The sequence below is a fragment of the Artibeus jamaicensis genome, unplaced genomic scaffold, assembly GCF_021234435.1.
Source record: "Artibeus jamaicensis isolate MK-2021 breed Jamaican fruit bat unplaced genomic scaffold, CSHL_Jam_final contig_252, whole genome shotgun sequence".
Lineage (NCBI taxonomy): Eukaryota > Metazoa > Chordata > Mammalia > Chiroptera > Phyllostomidae > Artibeus > Artibeus jamaicensis.
This window is the reverse complement of record NW_026521538.1, coordinates 2,946,749-2,974,525: the sequence shown is the minus strand read 5'-3', so window position 1 is coordinate 2,974,525 and position 27,777 is coordinate 2,946,749. Positions and strand designations below refer to the sequence as shown.

Here is a 27,777-nt window from a genome sequence, read left to right as displayed (position 1 = left end):
AAGGAGAATGGTGATGGGGAGAACTCCCCAAACTCTTTGGCTGTAATATCCATTCCTGAGACTTTCGTCTAACATTTCTTTTATGTCTTATTTCTGTGGGTGGTTTTTGTATTTCTAGGCTATTTAAAATATTATTCAAAGACACCTGAAAACAAAACATTTGCTCCATTTTAGATGACTTTTTACACAACTCAAAAAACAAGGGTATGTTTGGTCATCCTGGTAGTATTTGGAAATGCATATTTTGTTTGACATTATTTGCAAATTAGATTTTTTTCCTCGAAATAAGTGTAGAAATGCTTCCATATGTTTGAAGTTGGTTTTATCACTTTGCTAAGAGGGAAAAAGAAAAAATACAGTTCATAGCAATTTTCATGTGAACATATCAAATGGTGTTTTCTCAAAGTTAGCGAAAATAGCTTTTCTGCTTCTTCAATATAGTACTAAAGTTAAGAAGATAATATCATTTGTTTAAAAATGTTAAATTGTGATTGACATAATTTCTTAAATGTAATAAAACTGAACTATGCTTTACTATTTTGATTTTTATACAAAATAAGATATCAGGTGAGAATCTGACTTTAATTTGTTTTTCCAATAGTCAGAAATCTATATTAAAAATGCTTTGGATTTGTGTATACTAAATTTTTTCTCATAATAAATTTTTAAACATAAATTTAGAAAAAAATTCATTCCATGTATCTCCTTACTGATTTCTGAGCTAAAAATGTTTTAATCATTGCAACTTTTATGGTATTTTTTAATATATTTTATTGATTATGCCATTACAGTTGTCCCATTTTCCCCTTTCATTCCCCTCTACCCTGCACACCCTTTCCCACCCACATTCCCGCTCTTTAGTTCATGTCCATGTGTCATAAGTTCTTTAGCTTCTACATTTCCCATACTACTCTTGCCATCCCCCTGTCTATTTTCTACCTACCATCTATGATACTTATTCTCTGTACCTTCTCCCCCCTTCTCCTCCTCCCACTCCACTGTTCATAACCCTCCGTGTGATCTTCATTTCTCTGGTTCTGTTACTGTTCTAGTCGTTTGCTTGGTTTGTTTTTGTTATTGATGTGGTTGTTAATATTTTTGAGTTTGCTGTCATTTTACTATACATGTTTTTTATCTTCTTTTTCTTAGATAAGTCCCTTTAACATTTCATATAATAAGGGCTTGGTGATGATGAACTCCTTGAACTTGACCTTATCTGTGAAGCACTTTATCTGCCTTTCCATGCTAAATGGATGGTAGATTCAGTAAACGTTTCTTCATTATTCTAGTTTTTCAGAATTTTCTTGGCTTCTCAGATGAATGTTAGAATGATTTTATAAAGTTTCCAAAATATCTGCTGAGTTTTTTTGTTAAAATTTTATTAAAGCCATAAATTAAAGAAAAATAATTGATCTTTTTCCTTTCTGGGATTATTTAAATTTTAAAATAGTTATCTTTAAACTATGCAATATTTGATACATGGGTCTACTAAATTTTATTTTTAATTATGGATATTACAGATTTTCTTTGAGGGGTGTGGGGTAGGGGTGTAGGGAGAAAACATTAGCATTACTTTAAATGTTCCTAGCTCTAGCTTTTCCATTCCTTTTTTCCTCTTTATTGAGTTTACTGGGGTGACACTGGTTAACAAAATTATACAGGTTTCAGGTGCACAGTTCTACAACATGTCATTACCACCCCAAGTCAAATTTGCTTCCATCAACATTTATCCTCTCTATACCCTCTCCCACTGCCCCCCCCAGCAATCACCACACTGCTGTCTATGTCCATGGGTTTTTTCCCCTTTTTTCACTTTTGCTCAATCCCTCCATCCTCTCGATCCCCCTGACTGCCTCCCACCCTCAACAGCTGTCAGCCTGCTCTCTGAGCCTTTCCCTATTCTGTTTGTTCATTTTGTTCACTAGATTCTGCATTTTCCTGTTCATTTTATCATGCTACATTTGAGAATGGAAATTATTTAAGGACTTAATTATCAACTTATAGCTGAAAAAACTATCCAATGCATATGAGGATCTTCAGATTATAATACCATGAAGAACCATTTTCCAGCTTCTAAAATGCCAGATTAGTCCTGGCTCATGTGGCTCAGTGGATTTAGTGCTGGTCTGTAAACCAAAAGGTACCTGGTTTGATTCCCAGTCAGGGCACAGCCTGGGTTGCAAGCCAGGTACGCAGTAGGGGAAGCGTAAGAGGCAACCAAATTGATGTGTCTTTCACACATCGATGTTTCTCTTCCTCTCTTTCTCCCTCCCTTCCCCTCTGTCTAAAAGAAAATAAATAAATAAAATATTTTTAAAAATAAATGCCAAATTAGATGTAGTCTTAATTGCCTGCCCAGAGCCTTTTAGCCAAACAAGGCATTGATTATTATGTTTTTCTCCTAATTTTCTGTGAATGCATAACTTATCACCAATAACTATTTACTTCAAGTTCTTTGTGGCATATACTGGAGTATTAGAATACATTCACCAACATCAGCTTCAAAAGTCTGTTCTTGGGTTGCCCATATAGGCAATGACACTATTGCAATTAAAACTTCAGGGTCTGGTTGCTAGAGAGGAGAGGGGTTGGGGGACTGGGTGAAAAAGATGAAGGATTAAGAAGTACAAATTGGTAGTCACAGCATAGTCACAGGGATGTAAAGTACAGCATAGGAAATTTAGTCAATAATATTGTAATAAATGTGTACCGTACCAGATGGGTACTGGCAATATTGAAAGAAGATTTTATAAAGTATATGATTATTTACTATGCTATACATCTGAAACTAATATAAAATCATAACAAATCTAAACTGTAATTGAAAAATTCAAAAAATGTTTTTTGAAAATGCAGGGTCCTTTCTTATACACTGTCCCCCAAAACACACCTGCCCAGTCCTGCTTACTGCTCCAGCAGTGTTTCTCAGTTGTGTTGCTTTCCATCCTGGGTTTCAAAGTCTCCCAGCTTCTACACTCATCTCCTGCCAGTCTGTCCATGCCAGTACCTTTCACCTTCACCATAGCCAGCTTCCTAATGCTCAAATCTGATCTCCACACTCTCTGGTTTAAACACAGGAGAAATCCAATAAATATACATGAAGGACAAGCTAGCTATAGTTCATAATATGTTGAGTACTAGTCATACACAGACAAATAGGACATGGACTTGTACTTTGTTGTTACAGAATAGAAGCCAGACATGTTAGCATCACAGGCTTGTCTGACCTGCCACTCCCTTACCTGTCCTCTGACATCCAGCCACACTGGATTCCTGAGAACACTCGCCTTGATTCTTCCTTGCTTTACTCAAACTCTTTCTGTGTGCTGCCTGCTTTTCATGGCGAAACCCTACCCTTCTTTCAATGCCAGGTGGAATGTCATGTGCAATGAGAAGCTTTTCTCACTGGTTATCCCTCTTTTAACACCAGAGAAGATGGAGCTAACTGCTGCCTCGACTGCTGTCCACAGCAGGCAGCTTGTACCAGCAGTGCGCGTGCAGAGACTCTGACGGCTAATTGTCTCAGTGTCTGTCTTTTCAACTTTATTGTGGTTGTCTTATAGCAGAGACTCTGAATCAGTCACTTGTTGATACCTGCTTTAGTGCCTTGTCCGACAAATGGCACAGAAATTCTCAAGTCTGCGAGAGGAAACCAGCAAGCAAAGAAGGTGATCAGGCCTTCTTGCTTTTCCTGATAAATATGGCAGTATTTTCTCAAGACAAAAATTCAACTTATTTTTTGCATCTAGGAGTTGCACTGTACTTCTTGGCCTCAGTGAAAATAGCTTAGAGGGAGTATAGGATCCTGGAAGGAGGGCAGGCATTGGAATCAGAGAACCTGGATTTAGTCCACACTAGCTCTATGAGTTTGAGCAAGTCATATAACCCCGAGACTCAGCCTCCTCCACTATAAATTAGGAATATCTGCCAGCCAGGGTTGTGTTCAAAGTTATGTGAAATTATGCACGTAAGAAGCTAAAATGTTTTTTAATGAGAAAGCACTATAAATGTCAGTGTTATTTTTATTATGGTTATTTTATATGTAAATGGAGATAGTTTTACATAAAATAGAATTTGTTTCAGAAATTTTTAGAAATTATTTTGAAGGAGTAAAGCCCATGTAAATATATTTTAAGTATTTTATTTCTTTTTTAAAATGATACTTGTTTCTAAGTTTGTCTAGGTTTTATCACTTTAAAATGTCCTCGCAGTGCCCTGGCCAGGTTGGTCAGTTTGGCGGAGCATCATCCGTACACCAAAAGTCTGCATGTTTAATCCTTGGTCAGGGCATATACCCAGGCTGTGGGTTTGAACCCCAGTACAGGAGGCAGCTGATAGATGTTTCTCTCTTCTACCCTCCTCTACCCTCCCCTTCCCTTCTCTTCTTTCTCTCTCCCTTCCTCTCTCTCTTCCCTTTCGTGTCTCTCTAAAATCAATAAATATATCCTCAGGTAAGTATCAAAAAAATAAAATATCCTGAGAAAGAGTGCATAAGTCCATCTCTCCCTCTTTACTTTTGGGCGATATTACTTATAAGATTATTATCAGATCTCCACTGTTTAGCCTATATCTGTGCCAGGAATAGTATTTTGGATGCCAATCTGCATTTATTCTCCCTGTATTTTTTCATTTTTCTCCTCTCTGATCAAGCGTATAGCTGATTGCATGCTTATTGACTCAGAGTAGAACGTGGCAGGGTGGAAAAGAGACTATACAAGCCTTTCCTCCTCCTCATGCTCCTCTCCTCCTCTTCCTCCTCCCGCCCCTCCCTCCTCCCCTTCCCTCTCACCATCGCAGTCCCAGGCAGTCTCCTCTACTTCCTCTTCATCTTGTTTTATGAACTTCACTCTGATGCTAAGCTGTAGTCCTGTTATCCTCTCTCTACCTCTCTCCCAGTCCTATAGAAACTCAGTCCTCTTTTACCATCATGGCAAAGCAGGACCTCTGTTTCGGCAATGCACAACAACCCCTTTGCCCATGTGTTCACCTGGCAAGGTTATGCTGGGGCAGGGATAGGGCCTTCCTGACAAAACACTGTCTCCCTTTCTAGTGGAAGAGTTCTTTAATTATGAAGTACTGAGTGAAGATTGTTTCTATCTGAAGGGAAATTCTCCTTCAGGGTCAGAGCTGAAAGGAACATCTTAACAAACTGAGATGTTCCTTTGGATTTTCTGTGCCTGGGTGGTAATTCTCTCAAATAATAACCACAGCCATGTCAGCACATGTTCTCAGAACACGTGGATGGGGGGAAAAGGGAAGATAGGTAAAAAAGTTATTCTCAGACTTAAATTTATAATACCCTGTAAATTTAAGGGAGGCCTCAGATGCTTCCCTCTGATCCTGCGGCTCTGGTGGAACATCCAAGTAGCACAGGAGGGTGGGGAATTTCCAGCAAGACTTTACTGTGTGCTTTTCAGAGAAACAGGTCTGGTTTGCCTTTGGAGGTGAGCATGTTTGTCAGGTGACACTCACTTCTCTACTTAACTGCTCAAAAAAATGGTTAGATTTCTCTGTATGGTGCTCAGGTTTCTACATTCAGACAGGTATAACAGCCCATCATTGGGATATATTTGATCATGCTTTTTGCTTGTGTAAGAAATCAGGTTTTCCCATGCTCTCTTTAAAGGAGAGATCTGAGGTTTCTTCAAAGGCATCTGTTATGTTGTCATCCTTGGGAAATGTTATCTAGTCGGTTTTCTAGGGGCCCTCAGCATCCTTAGAGAACATGAAATGGGACAGATAAGCTTTGATCATAGGGAAAGCAATTTGGGAGCTACCAGGCATGGGCTGAGGAAGACAGACATAGGTAGAATGTGCCTTTGGGTCTTGAGTTCCAGGTGATGAAGTATGTATAGAGAGCTGAAAGCACAATTACCTTCACATTCTGTACAGTTTAACTTCCAATAGTTGTGGATTGGCCATGTTTGTGCCTGTGGGCCATCCCCAAAAGCACAGCTGCCCAGGGAATTGCCTGATCTATGCCTCAGCTTATTTTGTTTTAACCCTGGAGATATGGTTTACTTCAAGTTGCAATATCTTTGTTCTTTATCTTCCTCACAGATTCATGAAGGTGGCAGGGAGCACAGTGGATGCAGTTACCTGGCAACAGTAGGTATTCACCGTTTTTGCTCTTACTTATTATCAGCTGCTGTGAAGTGAAAGTTATTAGTTATCATGAAGCTTATAGCTGGCATTTAATAAGCTATTCTTCATCCTCTAGAAAAAAAGTTGAAACTAAGTCCAGAGTTGTTCTTATGACACATACTATCTCATAGTAATACAATTTAAAAGCATCAACAACACTGACACATTTGGGAAAGCTCAGCTATTATGTACTTTTTTACATCAATCTGTCATCAGTCAGCAGGTAATGGAAATCCGAACATGGCACCATTTCCCCATAAGCTTTTGCTTAGGAATAAATTTCCTTAAGAGGAAATATTGTTGATTACTCAATATATCATGTGAAAATAGAAACACTTTATTATATTAATGGCAGTGGTCTTAATTAGTGCCAAGAGAGTTACTAATATGAAGCAAGTTAAAAAAAAAAGAATATGAAGGGAATGAAGCAGCTTTGACAGAAAATAAACCTTAACATTCCAGGAAGAAGCTTACAATGGCAAAGATATATTGCCCCAAAGGGAGATTGACTTGTAAAGATAATTATCTGATATATAAATTTACATTTTCTCTAAGTTTCCTTATAGCATTTGGGCTGGAATGTCCAACATCTTGCAACGTCTCACAATTTTACACTGGAATCCTGCCTTTCCTTTTTACAAGCAATCTGTACCACAGCATATTACAAATCACCTCTCATCTAATGTGGTCCTCATAGCCTAGATATTGGCTCTAGTTCTGTGCCCTCATACCTGTCAGCTCTGGCCATCTTTCTCAGTTACTCTAACTTTTCCTCCCTAGCTCATAACTCTTGTCTTCTAACCCGTTTTAAGGGTTCCCAGTATTCCTTACATATTCATGACATGTGTGGAAAAAAGCAAAGTCAATGAAATCTTTATTAAGTGTCCCAAAAGAGTTTTGGGGTTGTTGACAATCAATAACTTCAATCATAATGGAAATATTTTATTCTACATGTATACTTTTAGTTTCTCCAAACACATTCCAAATATTTTCAGACATTCTTATCCTTCAGATTTTTTTGTAAGTGATGAATTCAGTAAGTATGAAAATATAGCCATTCTTTTGCTTAAAATCCTTCAGTGTCTTCCCTTTGCACTTAGACCAAAAGCCAAACTTTCTGCCCTGGCCGATGAGGCCCTTTGTGTTCAGCCTCTGCCACCTCTGAGGGCATCTGGTGCCACTCTATCCTTACTCATTCTATCCCAACACACTGGTAGTCTTTTGGTTCATAGAAAGTTCACATGCATGTCTGCCTCAGGACCTTTGTACATGATATTCTTCTGCCTGTAATACTGTTCTCTCCATTTTTTGTGTGACTGGCTCCTCCTCATCTCTTAAGATTCAGCTTATATGTCATCTATATCAAGAGGCCTTCCTTATCTAAACCAGGTTCCTCACTGATTTTCTTCCTTAGCTCTTTTATTAGTGTTTATTAGAACTTACAATGACTATTTTTTCTTATAACTTGTTTTTGTAATTTGTGTGTTTTTCTCTCCCATCAAAATAGCACTTATTCAATTCAACAAGTGCTTATTTAGGCAATTGTTGTTTTAAGACAATACTTTCATTTTATTATTTAAATTAAAAGTGGCATATTAGAACCAGACACCCATGTGGTTTAGTGGTTGAATACATAGGCATCATTGTCAGAAGGTCTGGGTTTGAATCACAGTCCTTTCAAGTATTATTATGTCTATAAGCTTTGCAAATCTTTATAAAACTCAGTTTCCAATTTTGTTAAAATTTTATTTTTCAATTACAGTTGACATTCAGTGTTACTTTATGTTCATTTTAGATGTAGAGCACAGTGATTAGGCAATCATATAATTTAAGAAGTGATCCCAGTGATATTTTAAGTACCTACCTGGCACCATACTTAGTTATTACATTATTATTGACTATATTTCCAATATAGCCACCCCTATTATAGTCACCCCTTTACACCCCTATTATACTATTTTGTAACTATCAATTTGTATTTCTTTTTTTTTTTTTTTTTAATAATTTTATTTGGTTACTTTTCAAGTACATTTTTTTTCCCTCTTCCCCCCCCCCGCCCGGTCTCCCCCCTCCCTCCCATTCCCCCCCCCAAGTCCTCATCTCTGTGTCATTCATACTTGTTCCTCAAAATCCCTCCCCCTTTTTCCCCTTAAGTTCCCTTCCCTCTCCCCTCTGGTCGCTGCCCACTTGTTCTCTATTTCAGCGTCTTTGTTTTTATTCTATTTGCTTATTTGTTTTATTCTTTAGCTTCCTGTCAAAGGTGAGATCATATGGTATTTGTCCTTCAATGCCTGGCCTATTTCACTCAGCATAATGCTTTCCAGTTCCATCCATGTTGTTGCAAAAGGTAGTAGCTCCTTCTTTCTCTCTGCTGCATAAAATTCCATGGTGTATATGTACCACAATTTTTGGATCCATTCATTTACTGATGGGCACCTAGGTTGCTTCCAACTCTTGGCTATTGTAAATTGTGCTGCTATGAACATTGTGGTGCATAGGTTCTTTGAAATTGATGTTTTAGGATTCTTGGGGTATAATCCTAGCAGTGGAATTGCTGGGTCAAAAGGCAGGTCAATTTTTATTTTTCTGAGAAAATTCCATACTGTTTTCCATAATGGTTGTACCAGTCTACAATCCCACCAACAGTGAACTAAGGTCCCCTTTTCCCCACACCCTCTCCAACATTTGTTGTTTGTTGCTTTGTCTATTATAGCCATCCTGACTGGTGTAAAGTGGTATCTCATTGTGGTTTTAATTTGCATCTCTCTGATAGCTAACGATATTGAGCATCTCTTCATGTGTCTCTGGATGTTCTGTATGTCCTCTTTAGAGAAGTGTCTGTTCAAGTCCTTTTCCCATTTTTTAATTGGGTTCAATGTCTTCCTAGAGTGGAGTCGTGTAAGTTCTTTGTATATTTTGGAGATTAAACCTTTGTCTGAGGTATCATTGGCAAATATGTTTTCCCATACAGTTGGTTGTCTTTTTAATTTAATACTGTTTTCTTTAGCCATGCAGAAGCTTTTTATTTTGATAAGATCCCATTTGTTTATTCTTTCCTTTATATTCCTTGCTCTAGGGCACATATCTATAAAAATGTTGCTGCGTGGAATATCTGAGATTTTCTTGCCAATGTTCTCCTCTAGGACTTTAATGGTGTCATGGCTTATATTTAAGTCTTTTATCCACCTTGAATTTATTTTGGTGTATGGTGTAAGTTGGTGCTCAAGTTTCATTTTTTTGCACGTAGCTGTCCAGTTCTCCCAACACCATTTGCTGAAGAGGCTATCTTTACTCCATTTTATGTTACTGCCCCCTTTGTCGAATATTAATTGACTGTAGAGGGTTGGGTTGATTTCTGGGCTCTCTGTTCTGTTCCATTGGTCTATGTGCCTGTTTTTATGCCAGTACCAGGCTGTTTTGATTACAGTGGCTTTGTAATACAGTTTGATATCAGGTATTGTGATCCCTCCTACTTTGTTCTTCTTTCTCAAAAGAGCAGCTGCTATTCGGGCTCGTTTATGATTCCATATAAATTTTTGAAGTGTTTGTTCTATGTCTGTGAAATACGACATTGGTACTTTAATAGGTATAGCATTGAATCTGTATATTGCTTTGGGTAGTATGGACATTTTGATGATGTTAATTCTTCCAATCCATGAACACGGTATATGTTTCCATTTGTTTGTGTCTTCCTTGATTTCTTTCTTCAGTGCTGTGTAGTTTTCTGCATACAGGTCTTTTACCTCTTTGGTTAGGTTTATTCCCAGATATTTTATTTTTCTTTTTGCTATATCGAATGGGATTTTTTCCTTGATTTCTGCTTCTGCTGATTCATTGTTTGTATACAAAAATGCCTTTGATTTCTGGATATTGACTTTGTATCCTGCTGTTTTGCCAAATTCATTAATTAGTTTGAGCAGTTTTTGGGTAGAGTCTATAGGATTTTCCATGTACACTATCATGTCATCTGCAAACAGTGACAATTTTGTTTCCTCCTTTCCTATTTGGATGCCTTTTATTTCCTTTTCCTGCCTGATCGCTGTGGCCAAAACTTCTAATACTATATTGAATAGGAGTGGTGAAAGTGGACATCCTTGTCTTGTTCCTGATCTTAGTGGAAAAGCTTTTAGTTTTTGTCCATTGAGTATGATATTGGCTGTAGGTTTCTCATAAATGGCCTTTATTATATTGAGGAATGTTCCCTCTATTCCCATTTTGCTGAGTGTTTTTATCATAAATGGGTGTTGTACCTTATCGAAAGCTTTTTCCGCGTCTATTGATATGATCATGTGGTTTTTGTCTTTGCTTTTGTTTATGTGATGAATTACATTTACTGTTTTGCGAATGTTGAACCATCCTTGCATCCCTGGGATGAAACCCACTTGGTCATGGTGTATTATCTTTTGGATATATTGTTGGATGCGATTTGCTAATATTTTGTTGAGGATTTTAGCATCTATGTTCATCAGCGATATTGGCCTGAAGTTTTCTTTCTTTGTTGTATCTCTATCTGGTTTTGGAATTAGGATGATGCTGGCTTCATAAAAGGAGTTAGGGAGTTTTCCATCCTTTTGTATTTTTTGGAATAGTCTGTGAAGAATGGGGGTTAGCTCTTCCTTAAATGCTTTGTAGAATTCTCCTGTGAATCCATCTGGTCCAGGGCTTTTGTGTGATGGGAGTTTTTTGATTACTGCTTCAATTTCTTTTGCTGTTATTGGTCTATTCAGGTGTTCTACTTCTTTTTCATTGAGTTTTGGGAGATTATATTTTTCTAGAAATGTGTCCATTTCCCCTAGGTTCTCAAATTTCTTGGCATACAGTTCTTCATAGTAATTTCTTACAATCCTCTCTATTTCTGTGGTGTCAGTTGTAATCTCTCCTCTTTCATTTCTGATTGTGTTTATTTGTGTCCGTTCCCTTCTTTTCTTGATGAGCCTACTTAAAGGCTTGTCTATTTTGTTTATTTTTTCAAAGAACCAACTCCTGGATTCATTGATCTTTAGAATTGTACTTTTAGTCTCTATGTCATTTAGTTCTGCTCTGATCTTAGTTATTTCCTTCCTTCTACTTGCTTTGGGCTGTTTTTGTTGTTGTTCCTCGAGTTCTTGTAGGCGTAGAGTAAGTTCATTTGTTTGAAATGTTTCTGTTTTCTTTAGGTAGGTCTGTATTGCTATAAACTTCCCTCTCAGGACTGCCTTGGCTGTATCCCATAAGTTTTGGGTTGTTGTGTGATCATTTTCATTTGTTTCCAGAAACTTTTTGATTTCTTCCCTAATTTCATTCTTGACCCATTCATTGTTTAATAGCATACTGTTCAGTCTCCATGATTTTGGGTGTTTTGGGTTTTTTCCTTTGGGGTTGGTTTCCAGTTTCAGTCCCTTATGGTCAGAGAAAATGCTTGGTATGATTTCAATATTCTTGAATTTGTTGAGGCTTGTTTTGTGCCCTATCATGTGATCTATCTTTGAGAATGTACCATGTGCATTTGAAAAGAATGTGTATTTAGCTTCTTTGGGGTGAAGAGCTCTGTATATATCCGTTAGGTCCATTTCATCAAGGGTGTTGTTTAATGCCACAATGTCTTTGTTGATATTTTGTTTGGAAGATCTGTCCATTTTTGATAGTGGGGTGTTAAAATCCCCCACTATAATTGTGTTGCTGTCTATATCTTTCTTGAATTCCTCTAAGATTTTCTTTATATATTTTGGTGCTCCTATGTTGGGTGCGTATATATTTATGATGTTAATGTCTTCTTGGTGGATTCTTCCCTTGAGTATTATGAAGTGACCTTCTGGGTCACTCTTTATGGCTCTTTTTTTGAAGTCTATTTTGTCTGATATGAGAATTGCTACCCCAGCTTTTTTTTCTTATCCATTTGCTTGGAAAATTTGTTTCCAGCCTTTGATTTTTAGTCTGTGATGGTCTTTTGTCCTGAGGTGGGTCTCTTGTAGGCAGCATATGTGTGGGTCATATTTTCTTATCCATGACGCTATTCTGTGTCTTTTGATTGGAGCATTTAATCCATTTACATTTAAGGATATTATTGATAGGTACTTATTCATTGCCATTTTTGTACCTGTGTTCCTCTCTGTCTGTCTCTTTTCCTTCCTTTCCTTAAAGCAGACCTTTTAGTATTTCTTGTAGAGCTGGCTTGGTGGCAGCAAATTCTTTTAGACTTCTTTTGTCTTGGAAGCTCTTTATTTGGCCTTCTATCTTGATTGAGAGCCTTGCTGGGTAAAGTAGCCTTGGTTGTAGGCCTCTGTTTCTCATTACTTGGAATATTTCTTGCCAATCTCTTCTTGCTTGGAGTGTTTCCATTGAGAAGTCAGTGGCTAACCTTATTGGGACGCCCTTGTATGTTATTTCTTTTTTCTCCCTTGCTGCCTTTAAGATTCTCTCTTTGTCTTGGAAGTTTGCCATTTTAATGATGATGTGTCTTGAAGTGGGCCTCTTTGGGTTCCTCTTGAATGGGACTCTGTGAGATTCCTGGATTTGTGTGACTTTTTCTTTTGTCAAATTAGGGAAATTTTCTCTCTTTACTCTTTCAAATATGTTTTCTATCCCTTGTTCTTCTTCTTCTCCTTCTGGTATTCCTATTATTCGGATATTATTACGTTTCATATTGTCTTGCATTTCTCTTAATCTCTCTTCATTCTTTCTGAGCCTCTTTTCCCTTTCCTGTTCTTTCTGTGAGATGCTTTCTACTTTGTCCTCCAATTCACTAATCCGATCTTCTGTTTCATCCACCCTATTTTTAATGCTTTCCACTGTGCTTTTTAATTCAGAAGTTGTATTCTTCATTTCCTCTTGGCCCTTGCTAATAATTTCCATTTCCTTTTTCATGTTGATATAGTTCACAGTGAGATCATTGTAACTTCCCTGTAGTTTCTGGTAGCTGATTGTGAGCTCTTTGAACTTCCTGATCACCAGTGCTTTGAATTCAGTATCTGATAGTTGACTTGCCTCTGTTTCATCTAGCATTCTTTCTGAGGATTCCTCCTTTCCTTTCATTTGGGGATTGTTTCTTTGTCTTCCCATTGTTTGTGAGACTCTTCTTGTTAGCCTCAGCTTCTTAGATTAATCTGTTTTGACACCCTGGGTTTATGGTATGAACTTTTGTGGTGGAATGCCTGTGACTTTCAATGGTGCAGCCTCTTTTGGTTATCCTGTTGTTCTCTGCTTCCACCTACTCAAATATGCAGCAACTTGTGGCTTCTCTCCTACAACAATGTGCAATTTGTCTCTCTGGCTCTACTATTGGGAGGCCTCTTCTATGGGTCCAGCTCTGGTCTTTTTATATTTTCAAGTTGATTGTGACTCTTGTGGGTAAAAGAAATGATAAGGAAAGAAATAAAAGGAAGAAAGAAAAAATGGTAGGGGAATGTAAGAAAGAGCAATAAGTTTAGAAAGAAAAGAAAAAGAAATAAAACAGGAAATCCGGGAAAAGAGGACAAAAGTATGGAAAGAAGAAACAGTAATAAAGTTTAAAAGAAATAACAGATTACTTTTAAAAAGCAAAAAGATAAAGAAAAGGAATGGAGAGGGGAGAAAGGTAAATAAAAAAAAAGAAAGAATAAAAATAAAATAAAGAAAGAAAAAAAAAACCCCAAAAAACGCACCAAAATAATCTCTAAAAAAAAAACCCTCAGAAAAAGGAATGTCACTTGTTGGCTTCAAACTAGCCGAACTGGTTTTTCTGGTTGCAGTTGGCTGAGGGTCGATTGTTGTGATTTTTTTTTTTTTTCATCCAGCCCCTCTCAGGATCCAGACACTTGGCGCCTCTCCCCCAGCTCCCTACAATGGGGAGCTAGGACTTTCTCGCAGCGCTCCCTTCCCAGGGGTTACTGCCATAGTCTGGTTTGCTGTGTTTGCAGGCACCTGCACCGGCCTAGTTGCCTGGTTCCCTCGGGATTGAGCACAGGCCTGCCCCCGTTCAGTTGGGAGGCCGCAGACCCTCTGCCCAATCCTGGGCTCGCTGCCAAGCTGGGTGTGAAGCAGAGCAGGCTCCCGAGTCTACCGGATTCAGAGCCCCAGACTGCACCTCTGAGTTCTCCTGGGCTGGCAACCACAGAGTCTTTGGTTGGGGCCCTTTGTCCTCCGCACCCTCTCTGTAAACTCTATCAAACAAGTCTCTCCTGGCCCCCCACCTTGCTTGGCCGGAAAGGGAGGGGGTTGAGGGTCTCAGCTCTTTTCCCAGGACCCCTCAGTGTCCCGGGCTTCCAGATAGTCTGAGGGGGGTGGACTGGAAGCAGACCTAGAAACTCTGTGTGCTCATCATGGCACGCTGCGTGGTGTGTATCCCTTCTGTTCCTGTGTTTGTCTGGGTCCCCTGGCCAACCTCTGGCAAAAAACCAAAACAAACAAACAAACAAACAAAAAAACCCAAAAAGACCCCTAGGGATGTAGCAGCACCACGCCGGGTGCTGGTCCCAGAACTGTGTGCAGGCTGAAATCTCCTCTGCTCCCCCCTCGTTGGGTCTCTTGGCCGGTCTGGGCCCAAAAATCCTAGGGAGGGAGCTTTCTGGGCGCTGGACGTTGGCTTAGGTGCCCTCAGGCACTTGCCCAGACAAACTGCGTGTGGAGCGACTAGATCCCCAATTTGCGCGCAGGCTGAAGTTTCTTCCACACCTCTTTGCCTGGGCCACTCGGCCTGCCTGGCAGGAAAATTCCAGGGAGGGAGCCGTCCGGGCGCTGAACGCTGTCCCAGGCGCCTTTAGGCACTCTCCCAGACACAGTTCCCACCAGGCGCTGAACCTCCGAGCTATGCACAGACTGAAATCACCTCTGCTCCCCTCTGGTTGGGCCACTTGGCAGATCCCCGGCCCAAAAATCCTAGGGAGGGAGCTTTCCGGGCGCTGAATGTTGGCCTAGGCACCCTCAGGCACTTGCCCAGACACACTGCGTGTGGAGCGACTAGATCCCCAACTTGCGCGCAGGCTGAAGTTTCTTCCACACCTCTTTGCCTGGGCCACTCAGCCTGCCCGGCAGAAAAATCCGAGGGAGGGAGCCGTCCGGGTGCTGAACGCTGTCCCAGGCGCCTTTAGGCACTCTCCCAGACACAGTTCCCACCAGGCGCTGAACCTCCGAGCTATGCACAGACTGAAATCACCTCTGCTCCCCTCTGGTTGGGCCACTTGGCAGATCCCCGGCCCAAAAATCCTAGGGAGGGAGCTTTCCGGGCGCTGAATGTTGGCCTAGGCACCCTCAGGCACTTGCCCAGACACACTGCGTGTGGAGCGACTAGATCCCCAACTTACGCGCAGGCTGAAGTTTCTTCCACACCTCTTTGCCTGGGCCACTCAGCCTGCCCGGCAGAAAAATCCGAGGGAGGGAGCCGTCCGGGTGCTGAACGCTGTCCCAGGCGCCTTTAGGCACTCTCCCAGACACAATTCCCACCAGGCGCTGAACCTCCGAGCTATGCACAGACTGAAATCACCTCTGCTCCCCTCTGGTTGGGCCACTTGGCAGGTCCCCAGCCCAAAAATCCTAGGGAGGGAGCTTTCCGGGCGCTGAATGTTGGCCTAGGTGCCCTTAGGCATCCGCCCAGACACCCTGCGTGTGGAGCTACTAGATCCCCAACTTGCGTGCAGGCTGAAATTTCTTCCACACCTCTTTGCCTGGGCCACTCGGCCTGCCCGGCAGAAGAATCCCAGGGAGGGAGCAGTCCGGGCGCTGAAGGCTGCCCCAGGAGCCGTTTGGCTCTGGCCACAGGGCGCTGGTTCCCCTACCCTGCACCGGCTGTTTCTCCCTGCTCCGTCCCAGAGACTACTGTACCGCTGCTGTCTCCCTACCGTCTGGTTCCTCCGTGACCGATGAGGTTTCTCGTCTCTTATTTTCATATATGCTTGGCAACTGCTGGCTTGCTGGCCTCACCTCCTCAGATCGGATAGGTTTCTGTCTCTTTTGTATTAAGAACTGGTATCTACTCCGTCCTAGTCCACCGCCATCTTGAAACCCCCTCTCCAATTTGTATTTCTTAATCCTGTCACCTTTTTCACCCATGCCCCCCATTTACGCAATTGTTTATTGCACATTTACTTTGGAGGAAAATAATAACAATGATAATAATAATAAGAATGTGGCAAAAAAATGTCACAAACTTTTATATGCCTTACCATATCTGATGCTCACAATGACTAAATGAGGTAGGGACTATTTTTATCTCTATTTATCTATAACTTAGAGAAAGTTGTAGAAAATCTAAAGACTGTACAGAAAGTGAAGTTAGGGTCTATCTCACTCTAAGTGGTGTTCTCTTAACTATTATTGCTTTGGTAACTAGAAATGATCCTTTACTGAAAGTATTACACTCTAGTGGGGGACTTCAGCTCCTCTTCATTGTCCTCACCGAAGGCTGTCTGGATAAAGAGTGAAGTTTGACGAATTTATAGTGTTGTAGGTAGAAATAATGAGTGTACAAATACTAAGGGGTAAGAATGTAAGTCTTCTCAATTATCATGGCTGAAAGGGAGGGATCAGAGAAAGCTTTTATTTCCTAGTGAAGCACTATTTATAGTGTAAATAGAATGAAGCAAGTACAGTATTTTTATAATGGAAAAATACATTGTTTATAAATATGTTTTATTTATTAGCTACTTAGAAATATTGGCCAATCCCTCAAGATAAAATCATATGTTTGCAACTACTCTAAAAATACCCCCAAAGCAGGGAACAGGTTTTGGTTTTGACTCCAGGATCAGTACTCATTTGAGGACAACAAGTAGCCTCTGGAGCCGACCATTTACTCCTTCCAACTATAGTTTCCAGTCAAGACTTGGAATAGTCATGGAACAATTCCAGAAAAGCCTGGCCAGGAGGACTCTCTAACCCTAAGAAATGCTGAGGCAAAACATTATTACATTCTTAATAAGGTAAAGAAAATCAAGAATCATTGTCAGGAAAAAATGAATTAAGATAGAAGTGTCAATATAAGGGGGACCCCCCAAAAAAAAGAATTATCTTCTGGAGGGCAGGCCCCTTGTAGTACAGGCTTCCCCTACGAAGTGAGTGTTCTAGGGACCCATCTGTATCAGTGCACCAGCTGCTATTGTTGTAAGAGGCTGTGTTCAGCTTCACTGAACTTTTTTTGAAGATTCAGCCCATTTGCCCATTTTATGTAGGTGATTTACAAAGCCACCTGCTCATACTGCACTGAGTATTCTGCAGTTTTTGACCCAAAACAACATGACCCCCATGCCCCACCCTCCCATTTCACCCAGTCTCTCCTGCAGAACTTTTTTTTGTTGTTGTTTCCCTGGATGAAAACAGTCCTCAAAGGAAAATGTTTTACCAGTGTGGAAATAGTGAAACAAAAAAGCACTAAAAGGCATCAAAATTGATGAGTTCAAAAACTACTTTGAGTAGTGGAAAAAAATATTTCAATAGATGTACTGCGTCAAATAGATAATACTTTAAAGGTGACTGAATTTTAAACATATAAGAATAAATACACAATTTTTATAAATAAATTCTAGGTTTTCGGGTACCCCTCATAAATACCTATATATAGGTATGCAAAAGAATGAATTCAATATTGGGGTGCTGATCCTAGAGACTGAACAACCAGAACTCTAAGTCCAAACTCATAAATAAACATAACTATATAGTTAGACTATTTTTATTTGAAAATTCAGGCTCTTAGATTTTGAAGACCAAGATACATGACTTAGTGATTGGTACTGCCCACCAAACTATGCAGAAAAACCAGTAAAAGCTAGTGAGACGAAGTTGCAATTCTAGAAATAGTGAAGCAGCCTCTGGAAGGCATCAGTGAAAAATCTGGACAAAACACTAAAGAGTGACCAAAAGGAAGCAAAAACTAGAAGTTATTCAGTCCTTGAAAGAAGTGAATGGTACTGGTGAGACCTGTGGTTATGTAACAAAACATGCAATGAGGTGACTAGAACCCAAATGAAATACATGGTTATGTTGGCCTGAGGTTTCAGAAGAAGGAGTGAAAAGATGGAAATCTCAGAAAGAAGGAGCCATGAGGCAAAGTGCCAAATATGCATATGAATTTGCCTTAAATCTTTTCCCAATCCTTGAAATGTGCATTTTCAAGGGAGTCTCAAAGAAGCCTGGTAAAAAGCAACAGCTGAAAGCCTGAAAAAGTTACCCAGAGATTTCAGTTGTTGTCACAGGAGGGACTGAGATTGCATTTTGAATCTTACCAATTAAGAGGAGCTGATAAACACCTTATGCTTCTCAATGAAAACCAAAAGAGTTGTGCCTCAGGAGTGTAGTCTGTGTCTCGGGACCAGGGATTTGCTAAGTGTGATGTGTAACCAAAACAGGCTTCCCCTGAAAATGTGTGCACTGAAGCTGCCCCAGGAAAAAGATGATGAGGCATTCACCCAACCTCCTGCTAGATCTGAAATCAACACTTTTCTGTCTCAACAGCACATCATCCATGGTTTCATTATATAGTTAAAAGGTTGTAAGACATGCAAAGAAAACAGGAAAATGTGACCCTTGGCCAAGAGAATGAGCAATAAATAGAAACCCTGTGATGACCCAGATAATAGAATTGGTTGATAAGGATTAAGGATTTTTAAAGAAGCTATTGCAAATATATTCAAATAATTAAGGGGAAAATGTCTATATTGGGTGACTACATGGGAAATATCAGCAGTGAAATGAAAACAACATATGTTTTAAAAAAGAACCAAATGAAACTCTTAAAGAAATAAAAAGAATAAGTGAAATGAAAAACTCAGTGGATAGGCTTAACATGAGATTAGAAACTATAGAAAAAAGGGTTGGTGAACTTGCATACAGATCCATAACAATTATACAATTAAGAATAGAGGAAAATACTGGGCAAAAATGAGGTTTCAGCAACCTCAATGCCAATATCAAATGGTCTGATACGTGTGTACTTAGAGGCCAGAGGACAAGAGAGAGAAAATGGAGCAGCAGAATTTTTTTGAAGAAACAAAAGCTGAACTTCTCCCAAATTTGGTGAAAAATATTAATATTTTTGGTGAAAATATTAGAACCAAGAAGTTAGACAAACCCTAGGAAAGATAAATACAAGGAAAAATCATACCAGGGCATATCATAGTCAAACTTCTGAGGAAAAAAGTTAAGGAGAAATTATTCTAAGTGTTCAGACAAAATGACACTCAGAACAAAGACACAGATGATGGCTAACTTGACTTCAGAAGTAATGGAGAAGTGAAGATAATGGGACATCTTTAAAGTACTAAACAAAAACATCAAGCCAGAATTCTATATCTAGCAAAAGTGTTTTTTTTTAATGAAGCAGAAATAAACACATTTTTGATAATGAAAGCCAGTGTACCTGTGCTACAAGAAATACTAAAGGAAGTCTTCAGACAGAAAGGCAATGACATCAGAAGGAAACTTGAATCTCAAAAAAAAAAAAAAAAGTGTAGGGAATGGTAAACTTGTGGGTAAATATAAAGGACTATGTTTTTCCTCTTAATTTCTTTAAAAGTAATTGACTCTAATGCAAAACCATAGCATTGTATTATGGAGTTTATAATATATATAGATGTAAAAATACATGGCAATAATACCACAGAGGATGAGGAAAAGATGAGGCAGTAAATGGAATTATACTGTTGCAAGATCCCTTCATGTGAAGTAGTATAATATTTAAGAAGATTTTGATAAGTAAGGGTGCAAAATGTAGTCCTAGAGCAATTACTTGAAAGATAATCAAATTTTTAGCTAAAAAGCTGTATTGGAATTAAAATGGAATACTAAAGAATACTGAATTAACTTCAAAAAAACAAGAAAAGAAGAACAGAGGAACAAAAACTAAATTGGAAACAGAAATCAAATAGCAAAATGGCAGACCTAACCACAACCATATCAATAATTATATTAAGTGTAATTGTTCTAAATAATATAATTAAACGTAAAGATTGTCAGTCTAGGTTATATAGAATACCCACTTATACTCTGCCTATAACAAATAAACCTCAAATATAAAGACACAGATAAATTAAAAATAAAAAGATAAGAGTGACATACTATGTAAGCAGTTATCATAAAAAGTTGGTGAAGCTGCCTTAAAATTAGACAAAGTAGACTTCAAAACAAGGAATATCATAAGGGCAAATTAATGACACAGTCCACAAATGAATGCATCTCAAAATTATTATGCTCAGTACAAAAAAAAACCCTTTTATTTAAAAAAGCACACTTGCATTATTCCAGTTACATGAAGTTCTGGAACAGATTTTTAAAACTAGAGCACTGACTGTGTCCCTTTGGGTATAGGGTGTAGGAATATAATTGAGGGGGAAAGGTGAATGAAGGAATATTCTGAAGCGATTATAATGTGGGGTACACCTGAGTGTGCACTTGTCAAAATTCAACAAATGATACGATTACTATTGGTGCACATCATAGTACATAAAACTTAAGAAAAATAACCATAAAAAGACACTGAGCTCTAGTTAATAGTATGCCTGATGAACTTACTAGGGTGAATTGTACCAAGTCTGCCATGTGGTGGCAACTTTCCTTGCAAGTCCCCCCGTGTGCCATGGATGAGAGTAAACATGACTGAGACATGATGTGCTTGGGGAGGAGAGGTGGCCTGTTTCCCAGAGGAAAAAGGCCTTGAGCAGTGGCCAGTTTCTCAGGGGGAAAAGGCGTTGAGCCTCTTCCTCCAATGGCTTTTATTGGGTTGTGATACACAGGAATACAGGGCAGCAAGGATCAAACAGTAGATAAAATTTCAAAGAAATCTGAGGGCTTAGTCTGAGTCAGTGTCTGTCAGGAAAGGGGGTTGCAGAAACTTTGGGAGACATACTCATTTCCTCTCGGACCTTTATCATGTGAATGAAAGCACTCTTAGCACAGCAGATTCCATGGGTTTATCAGGAAGTCTTTGTGATGCCAGATTTTTCCCCAGGACACCCTCTAGCAGGGCGAGGAGCTGCACCCCTCCGTATCAGATAATCAGGCTTAAAGGGATTAGAGCCAGGAAGTGCTTCTCCCAGAGGACATGGGAACTTGGCCTTTGTCAAAGCAGCCGGGGGAAGGGGGTGGGGTGGTTTTGAGAGTGCATTGCTCTTCGTTGCAGCCCTCCAAGTCCTTTCATGATGGCCTCCCAAGTGATCACGTCTGGCCTAGTTTGCCCCTCCTCTGAGGGGTCTTACCCGTCAAGAGCTTTCAATCATGCTTTGGGGGCCCGAAGGAAACTGAGGCAGCATTTGCTACCAGAGACAAGCTTTGTCTCCTGTGGCTCACATTCCAGAGATTGTCACTCACTCATCCTTAGCCACAGGGGGTAGAGTTACAATTTCTAAACCAGGCAGAGCTGTCCACAACACTGCAATTTGCTTTGAAATGCCTCAACACATTAAACAGATCTATGAATAGATAGAGGGATAGATAGATTGATAAATGTGTGATAGAGGATGTGTAGCAAAGTAGTAATTGCATAACCGTGGTGGTAGGTATGTGGTTTTTACTACATAATTCTTTCCACTTGTCTGTGTTTGACATTTTTCATAAAAAAATATTAAGAAATGGGCCTGAACTATTACACCTAAGTAAATAGTTATTCATTATGAAGTAATACATTGCTGTTAAAATATTTATGAAAAGCATAATAAATGCAAAAATAGTTTTGTCACATGAATAAAGTAAAATATAAAATATACAAGTCATATCTCAATAATACAAATTGACATAAACTCAAAGAAAATGCACTAATAGATTCATAGTGTTAACCTTTAGAAGTATATAGGGACTCTTTTATTCTCATTTTTACTTTTTTGCACTTTCTAATATTTCTGGAATAAGCATATAATGCATTTTTTAAATAATAGAAGCCATCAGTACCCAAATCCACCCTTCCCACCTCTAATTCCCCCTCTCTAGAAGCAGTCATCACAATTTTAACCATTTCTGATGCTTGTTTTCATACTTCTAAATAATAGTCTATTGCTACTGTTTCTTGATTTTTTCCCAATTCAAATATTATCTATTATTTTCCTACTACAGAAGATGAGGATTTAGCTCTCTTATTTCTCTAGCTCCTCACACAGTGAATTGTACTTACCTTTGCCTGTCCTCCAATATTTTATATCTTAGTATTGGTGAGATCAGAACTCAGTGCTCGCATTTTTATTACTATATAAATATGATTCCTGGCAAAGAATGTGGTGTGCTATGATTACATTTTCTTCCTTTCACAACTTACTGCTTTCCCTGGAATTAATACCTGTCTTTTCATTTTCCTAGTTCCCATTAATCTATCCCTAACTCTATACCAGAAGGGTAGATCTCTATGCAAACACCCCAGATAGCCATCAGTTTCGTCCTGTCCTTGGAGAGTCTCCTGGAGCAGGCCCTCTCTGGTCCCATCTGGACTGCTTGATCTCTGTCCTTCCTGCACAGCTGTTGTCCTGGGATCTCCCTTCACCATCATCCTGGGGATTCCTTTGACTCTCTTATTTGTTGGATCCGTGCCTTTTTCCTTTCTTTTTCTTTTCTTTTTTTTTTTGAGGTTTACTCCCTCATTTTGGTGGAACTTTTTTTTGCAGGAAATTCTTAAGAAAAGATAAATGAGAGGTGAATATGTTGAGACCTTGTAATAGAGTTTGATTTATATTCTGGATACATAAAGATTTCTTTCAAATGTTGATATTTTCTTCCATTTTGTTCTAGCTTTCCTTCTAAATATTAAGAAATCTGATGCCTTTTTAATTTCCAGTCCTTTTATTTGCCCTGTTTTATCTATCTTGATGCTTTTAGATCTTGTCCCAAGTGATCCTTTATGTGATTCTCTTATTATTCTGTTCAATAGGTATGTGGTAGGCCCTGTCAATCTGAAATTCATCCCCTTCAGTTTAGAAATTTTTTTCTGAATATTTTTTCTTGGACAACTTTCTTTTTTTTATTTTCTGTGCTCTCTCTTTCTGGAACTTCTATTAGTCAGATATCAGAATTCCTCAAACAGTACTCTAATTTTTATGTATTTTCTCTCCTTTATTTTTTCTTCTGTTTTCTCATAAATTCCCTTATAGATCTATATTCTATTGAAATTTCATTTCTTTGATCATATTTCTAATTTTTGAAAGCTCTCGTTATTCCTCAAAACCTGTTTTTTTATGTCTTATAGCTTCTTTTCTTGGTTCTCTGAGGAATCAATTTTAATTATTTAGTTAATTTTGTTTAGTCTTTTCTCTCACCTCCCTCCTTCTCTCTCTCTCTCTGTTTTCTTACAGTTTCTGAATTAAACATTTTATCCTCCATGTCCTCCCTTCCTTTCCCATTTCTTTATTTTGGTTTATGTCTTTCACATTAAAGATAGCACATCATTAAAAAGTGCATTTATTATCATTACTGACTTAATTAGAAAGTCTTTAAGTTTTAGGAAGCTGACAATCTCACAGTAACAGATACAAGTATACCAAAATACTAATTTTCAAGATAAAGACAGGGTAGTTTTGGACTTCTGGTTAAGATGATGGCATAGGTAAACACAGCTTGCCTCCTTACATAACCACGTCAGAATTACAACTAAGCTATAGAACAACCATCATCCAGAACCATCAAAAATCAAGCTGAATGGAAGTCCTACAACTATAGAATTAAAGAAGAAACACATAGAGACTGGTAGGAGTGGTAAAGGTGAGGAACAGGTTGGCCCACACCCGTGTGTGGTAGATAAAAATCAGAAGCAGTATCTGAGGAACAAGGGGTCCCAGCCCCATACCAGGCCCCCAAGCCCAGGGCTTCAGTGCCAGAAAAAGAAGTCTCCATAGCTTCTGGCTGTAAAAACCATCAGGGGTGGAGACCATGAAAGACAGAAACTTCCAGAGTCTCAGGCAGTTCGTTTTCAAGGGCCTTTGCACAGACTTACTTAGACTCCCTCCCTCTGAGTTCCATCATGGGGGCAGCAGATTGAATGGCATCAAATACATATGGGGAGGAACTGAATTATCCAGGATAAGGGTGAGAGCTGAGCGGCAGCTTTTCCCTCAGACAGAATTGCTGGCCAAGACCATTGTTCTATTTCTGAGCTCCCCCCTACAGACCCACAGAGCCAATAGGCAGGCACCATATCAACCTGGTGATAGAGCCTCAAACAGAATGAGACTCTATCAACCTGGCTCATTCTGTTTGCCCCTCAGGAGATGCCTAGCTCCGCCCAACTTTCAGGCCCACCCAAACTGTTCCCAGTGGCTTTTCCATATGAATATCTTCTCTTGGCCCATGCTTCAAATTTTCCTAAGTTCTCTCAAATAAGGAGCATCTTGCTTCAGTGAGGCCCATACCTCTCACTAAGTTGCCCTAGCCCAGCACCAGCCTCAACCAACCTTGGTCTATGATTTGGCCTTACCTAGGCACTGCCAAGCCAAGCACAAGCTGCAGGTATCTGCAGATTGCTTTGTAGCTTATACTGTGTGAGCCCTGACAGTGGCTGACCTTGGGCTTGCCAACAGTGCTCAACTACAACAGGAAGGTGTGCACAGCCCACATGTTGGGTGGACCTTGAGTACCCAGCTTTGGTAATAGGGGAGGTTGTGCCACTGGACCTTACAGGACAAACTACTATAGTAGCCCTCTCTACCAAGCATGGGAGACATAACAGCTCTATTGAATACATATAAACAAACACAGGGACGCTGCCAAAATGAAGAGGCAAAGAAACATGGCCCAAATGAAAGAACAAAACAAAATTCCAGAAGAGAACTAAAGAAAATGGAGATAAACGATCTATCAGATGCAGAGTTCAAAACACTGTTTATAGGGATGCTCAAGGAACTTACTGGGGGCCTCAGCAGCATAAAAAAAATACCCAATCAGAAAAGAAAGATATACTAATTGAAATAAAGAAGAATTTACAGGGAAACAACAGTAGAGTGGATAAAGCTGAGAATCAAATCAATGATTTGGAACATAAAGAAGCAAGAAACAACTAATCAGAAAAACAAGAAGAAAAAAATAATCCAAAAAAATTAGGATAGTGTAAGGAGCCTCTCTGGAACTACTTCAAGCACACTGACATTCACATCATAGAGGTGCCAGAAGAAGAGAGCGTGTATAAATTGGGAACCTATTTGAAAAAATAATGACAGAAAATGTCCCTAACTTGGTGAAGGAAATAAACATACAAGTCCAGGAAGTAGAAAGAGTCCAAAACAAGATGAACCCAAAGAGGCCCACACCAAGACACATCGTAATTAAAATGCCAGAGGTTAAAGAATAAGAGAAAATCTTAAAAGCAGCAACAGAAGAGCAGTTAGTTACCTACAAGGGAGTTCCCATTAGATTATCAGCTGATTTCTCAAAAGAAATTTTACAGGCTAGAGGGGCATGGCAAGAAATATTCAAAGTGGTCAAAAGCACAGACCTACAACTAAGATTACTTTACCCAGCAAAGCTATCATTTAGAATCAGAGGACAGATAAAGAGCTTCCCAGACAAGAAAAAGCTAGAGGAGTTTATAACCACCAAACCAGTATTATATGAAATGTTAAAGGGTCTTCTCTGAAAAGAAGAAGATAAAAAATATGAACAATAATGACGATAAATGTTATCAATCGATAATTGATTCTAAAAAACAAAATAAACAAGCAGAATAGAAACAGAATCATAGAAACAGAGAATACGTTGATGGTTGCCAGATGGAAGCAGGGTTTGGGGGAATGTGTTAGGAAGTGAACGGATTAAGAAGTACAGATAGGTAGTTACAGAATAGTCATGAGGATATAAAATACAGCATAGGGAATAGAGTAGCCAAAGAACATATATGCATGACCCATGGATATGGACAATGGTGTTGGGATTGCCTGAGGGAGTGGGCAGTGCAGGGTGGAGGTGGATAAAGAGGGAAAAATTGTGACAATTATTGTAGCATAAACAAAATTATAAAATCCTCATTTCTACTTAACAGTTCAAAATATATAATCAGTAACAAGTCTGTCAGCTGTTTTCCTTGAAATGACAGCCTTACTTTGTTCATTTTTTAGAGAAATGTCTTTTAATTATCCAAATCTGAATTATCACAATTTGTCTGTCAGTCATTATTTCAAGTAATAATGTCATTCCATAAAAAAAAGACTATTTCAGTTTGCAGCTCTAAAAGTTATACAAGTGTTTTTCCTCAAATTAACCAGCATACTTTGCAGTGGAGGTGAAGTCTTTTATGCATATTTTTCATTTAGTCATACAGATTACTTTTTAAATGTATGCTCAGAGATTAAAATTTAAACTAATAATTTTTATTACTTTATCAGAAGAATTATTAAATAAAACTGACATTTTTGTTTTACTGCAAATGTGTGACAGTGATCACAAGTACAGTCCAATGCTCCTGATTTGACATGTACTACTAAGCTGCCAGAAGTTTTACCCACTGTTGCTTTCATACCATCAGTCCAAATGTCAGCATAGTTTTTCAGTACAATCTGTGAGAGTCAAATCAATTATTTAACATTTTATTTATCACATCATCATTTGTGTTTAGTGCCAATACACCAAGTTATTTTAGTGTCATTTACATAAATAATCTTTATCAATGCTTAATTGGTATTAATGTTAGATGAATGCAAGAAAGAAAAGCTACATCTGTAGATTTATCCAGATATTAATATACGGAAATATTAACACTGTCTTCATGTTTGTAGCTAAACCTTTACTTTTAAAAGTTCCCGTATTTTGGGGAAGTGGCACTGGAGTGATGGGTTACTAACTTTGCTGAGTTTCCATCTGGCAGTCATCAACGGTGTCAATGGTAGAAGGCTCTGTCAGTCTCTCAGCTACCTCGTGCATCTGTCTAACCAATGCAGTATGATAACCTACTCTTTTAAGTACAGTAACCTTCAAAATAATTTTAAAATGTTATTGCAAAATAAGAGAACAACATGTTCTTATTTCCACATAGGCATAAGAAGAACATTAGAATTTCAAAATACATTATTGGATGGTTATGGCATTACACAGATTATAGCAGGTATAATAGAAAAAATCTTGACAAACTGAGTTAACCTTTGAAATCATACATATTTTACTCCAAAGCCATACCTTATAAGAGTCTAGAAAACAAGAATTTATAAGCATACATTCCATTAATTGACAGCAATGACATTGTCACGTGTCATATGGGCTCTGGAAAACCCCACTGTACACTTGTGAGAGAATGAGAGTCAAAATGACAAATAAATGTCTTAGTGTAATAACAAAAATAGTTTTGATCTCATGGGCCCATAAAATGTCCTGGGGATCTGTGTCAGCCCACCTCTCCACCCCATTCTCAAAGGCATCTGGTGCTTCCAGCTCCACAGCAAGAAGCATGCTGCCTGTTTTTAGGCTTCCCTAAAATAACCCACAGATGTAGAACACAGCCTCCTCTGGTCAGCGAAACCAGTGACCACTCACTCTTTCTACTGTTTTCTAGTATCAGCACTTGTATTATGGTGTTTTCTTGTCCTATTCTCTTAGACCTTCTAAGTTAATGCCTTTTATTTTGGTTCATTACCATTGTTTTGGGAAGGAGCTTGGTAAAGGTCTGTTTATAAACCATTATGTTTAATCTGAAATCCTGCTGTCTGCTTTTTCGGTTCTTCTAGTATTATTTTTAATAAAACAAAATTTAAAAATTATTTTCCAAAAATGCAAAATTCATTTTTAACATTTTTC

At 38.8% G+C, this 27,777-nt stretch overlaps 1 protein-coding gene across 1 annotated transcript in view; it reads left to right on the top strand.

The window, feature by feature from the left end:
• Positions 1 to 27,777, top strand: part of HPSE2 (heparanase 2 (inactive)) — a 670,997-nt gene that overhangs the window by 454,637 nt on the left and 188,583 nt on the right. The window contains exon 6 of the mRNA XM_053662539.1: positions 6,061 to 6,108. Within this exon, the coding sequence (XP_053518514.1) occupies positions 6,061 to 6,108 (48 nt within the window). The remainder of the gene's footprint in view (positions 1 to 6,060; positions 6,109 to 27,777) is intronic.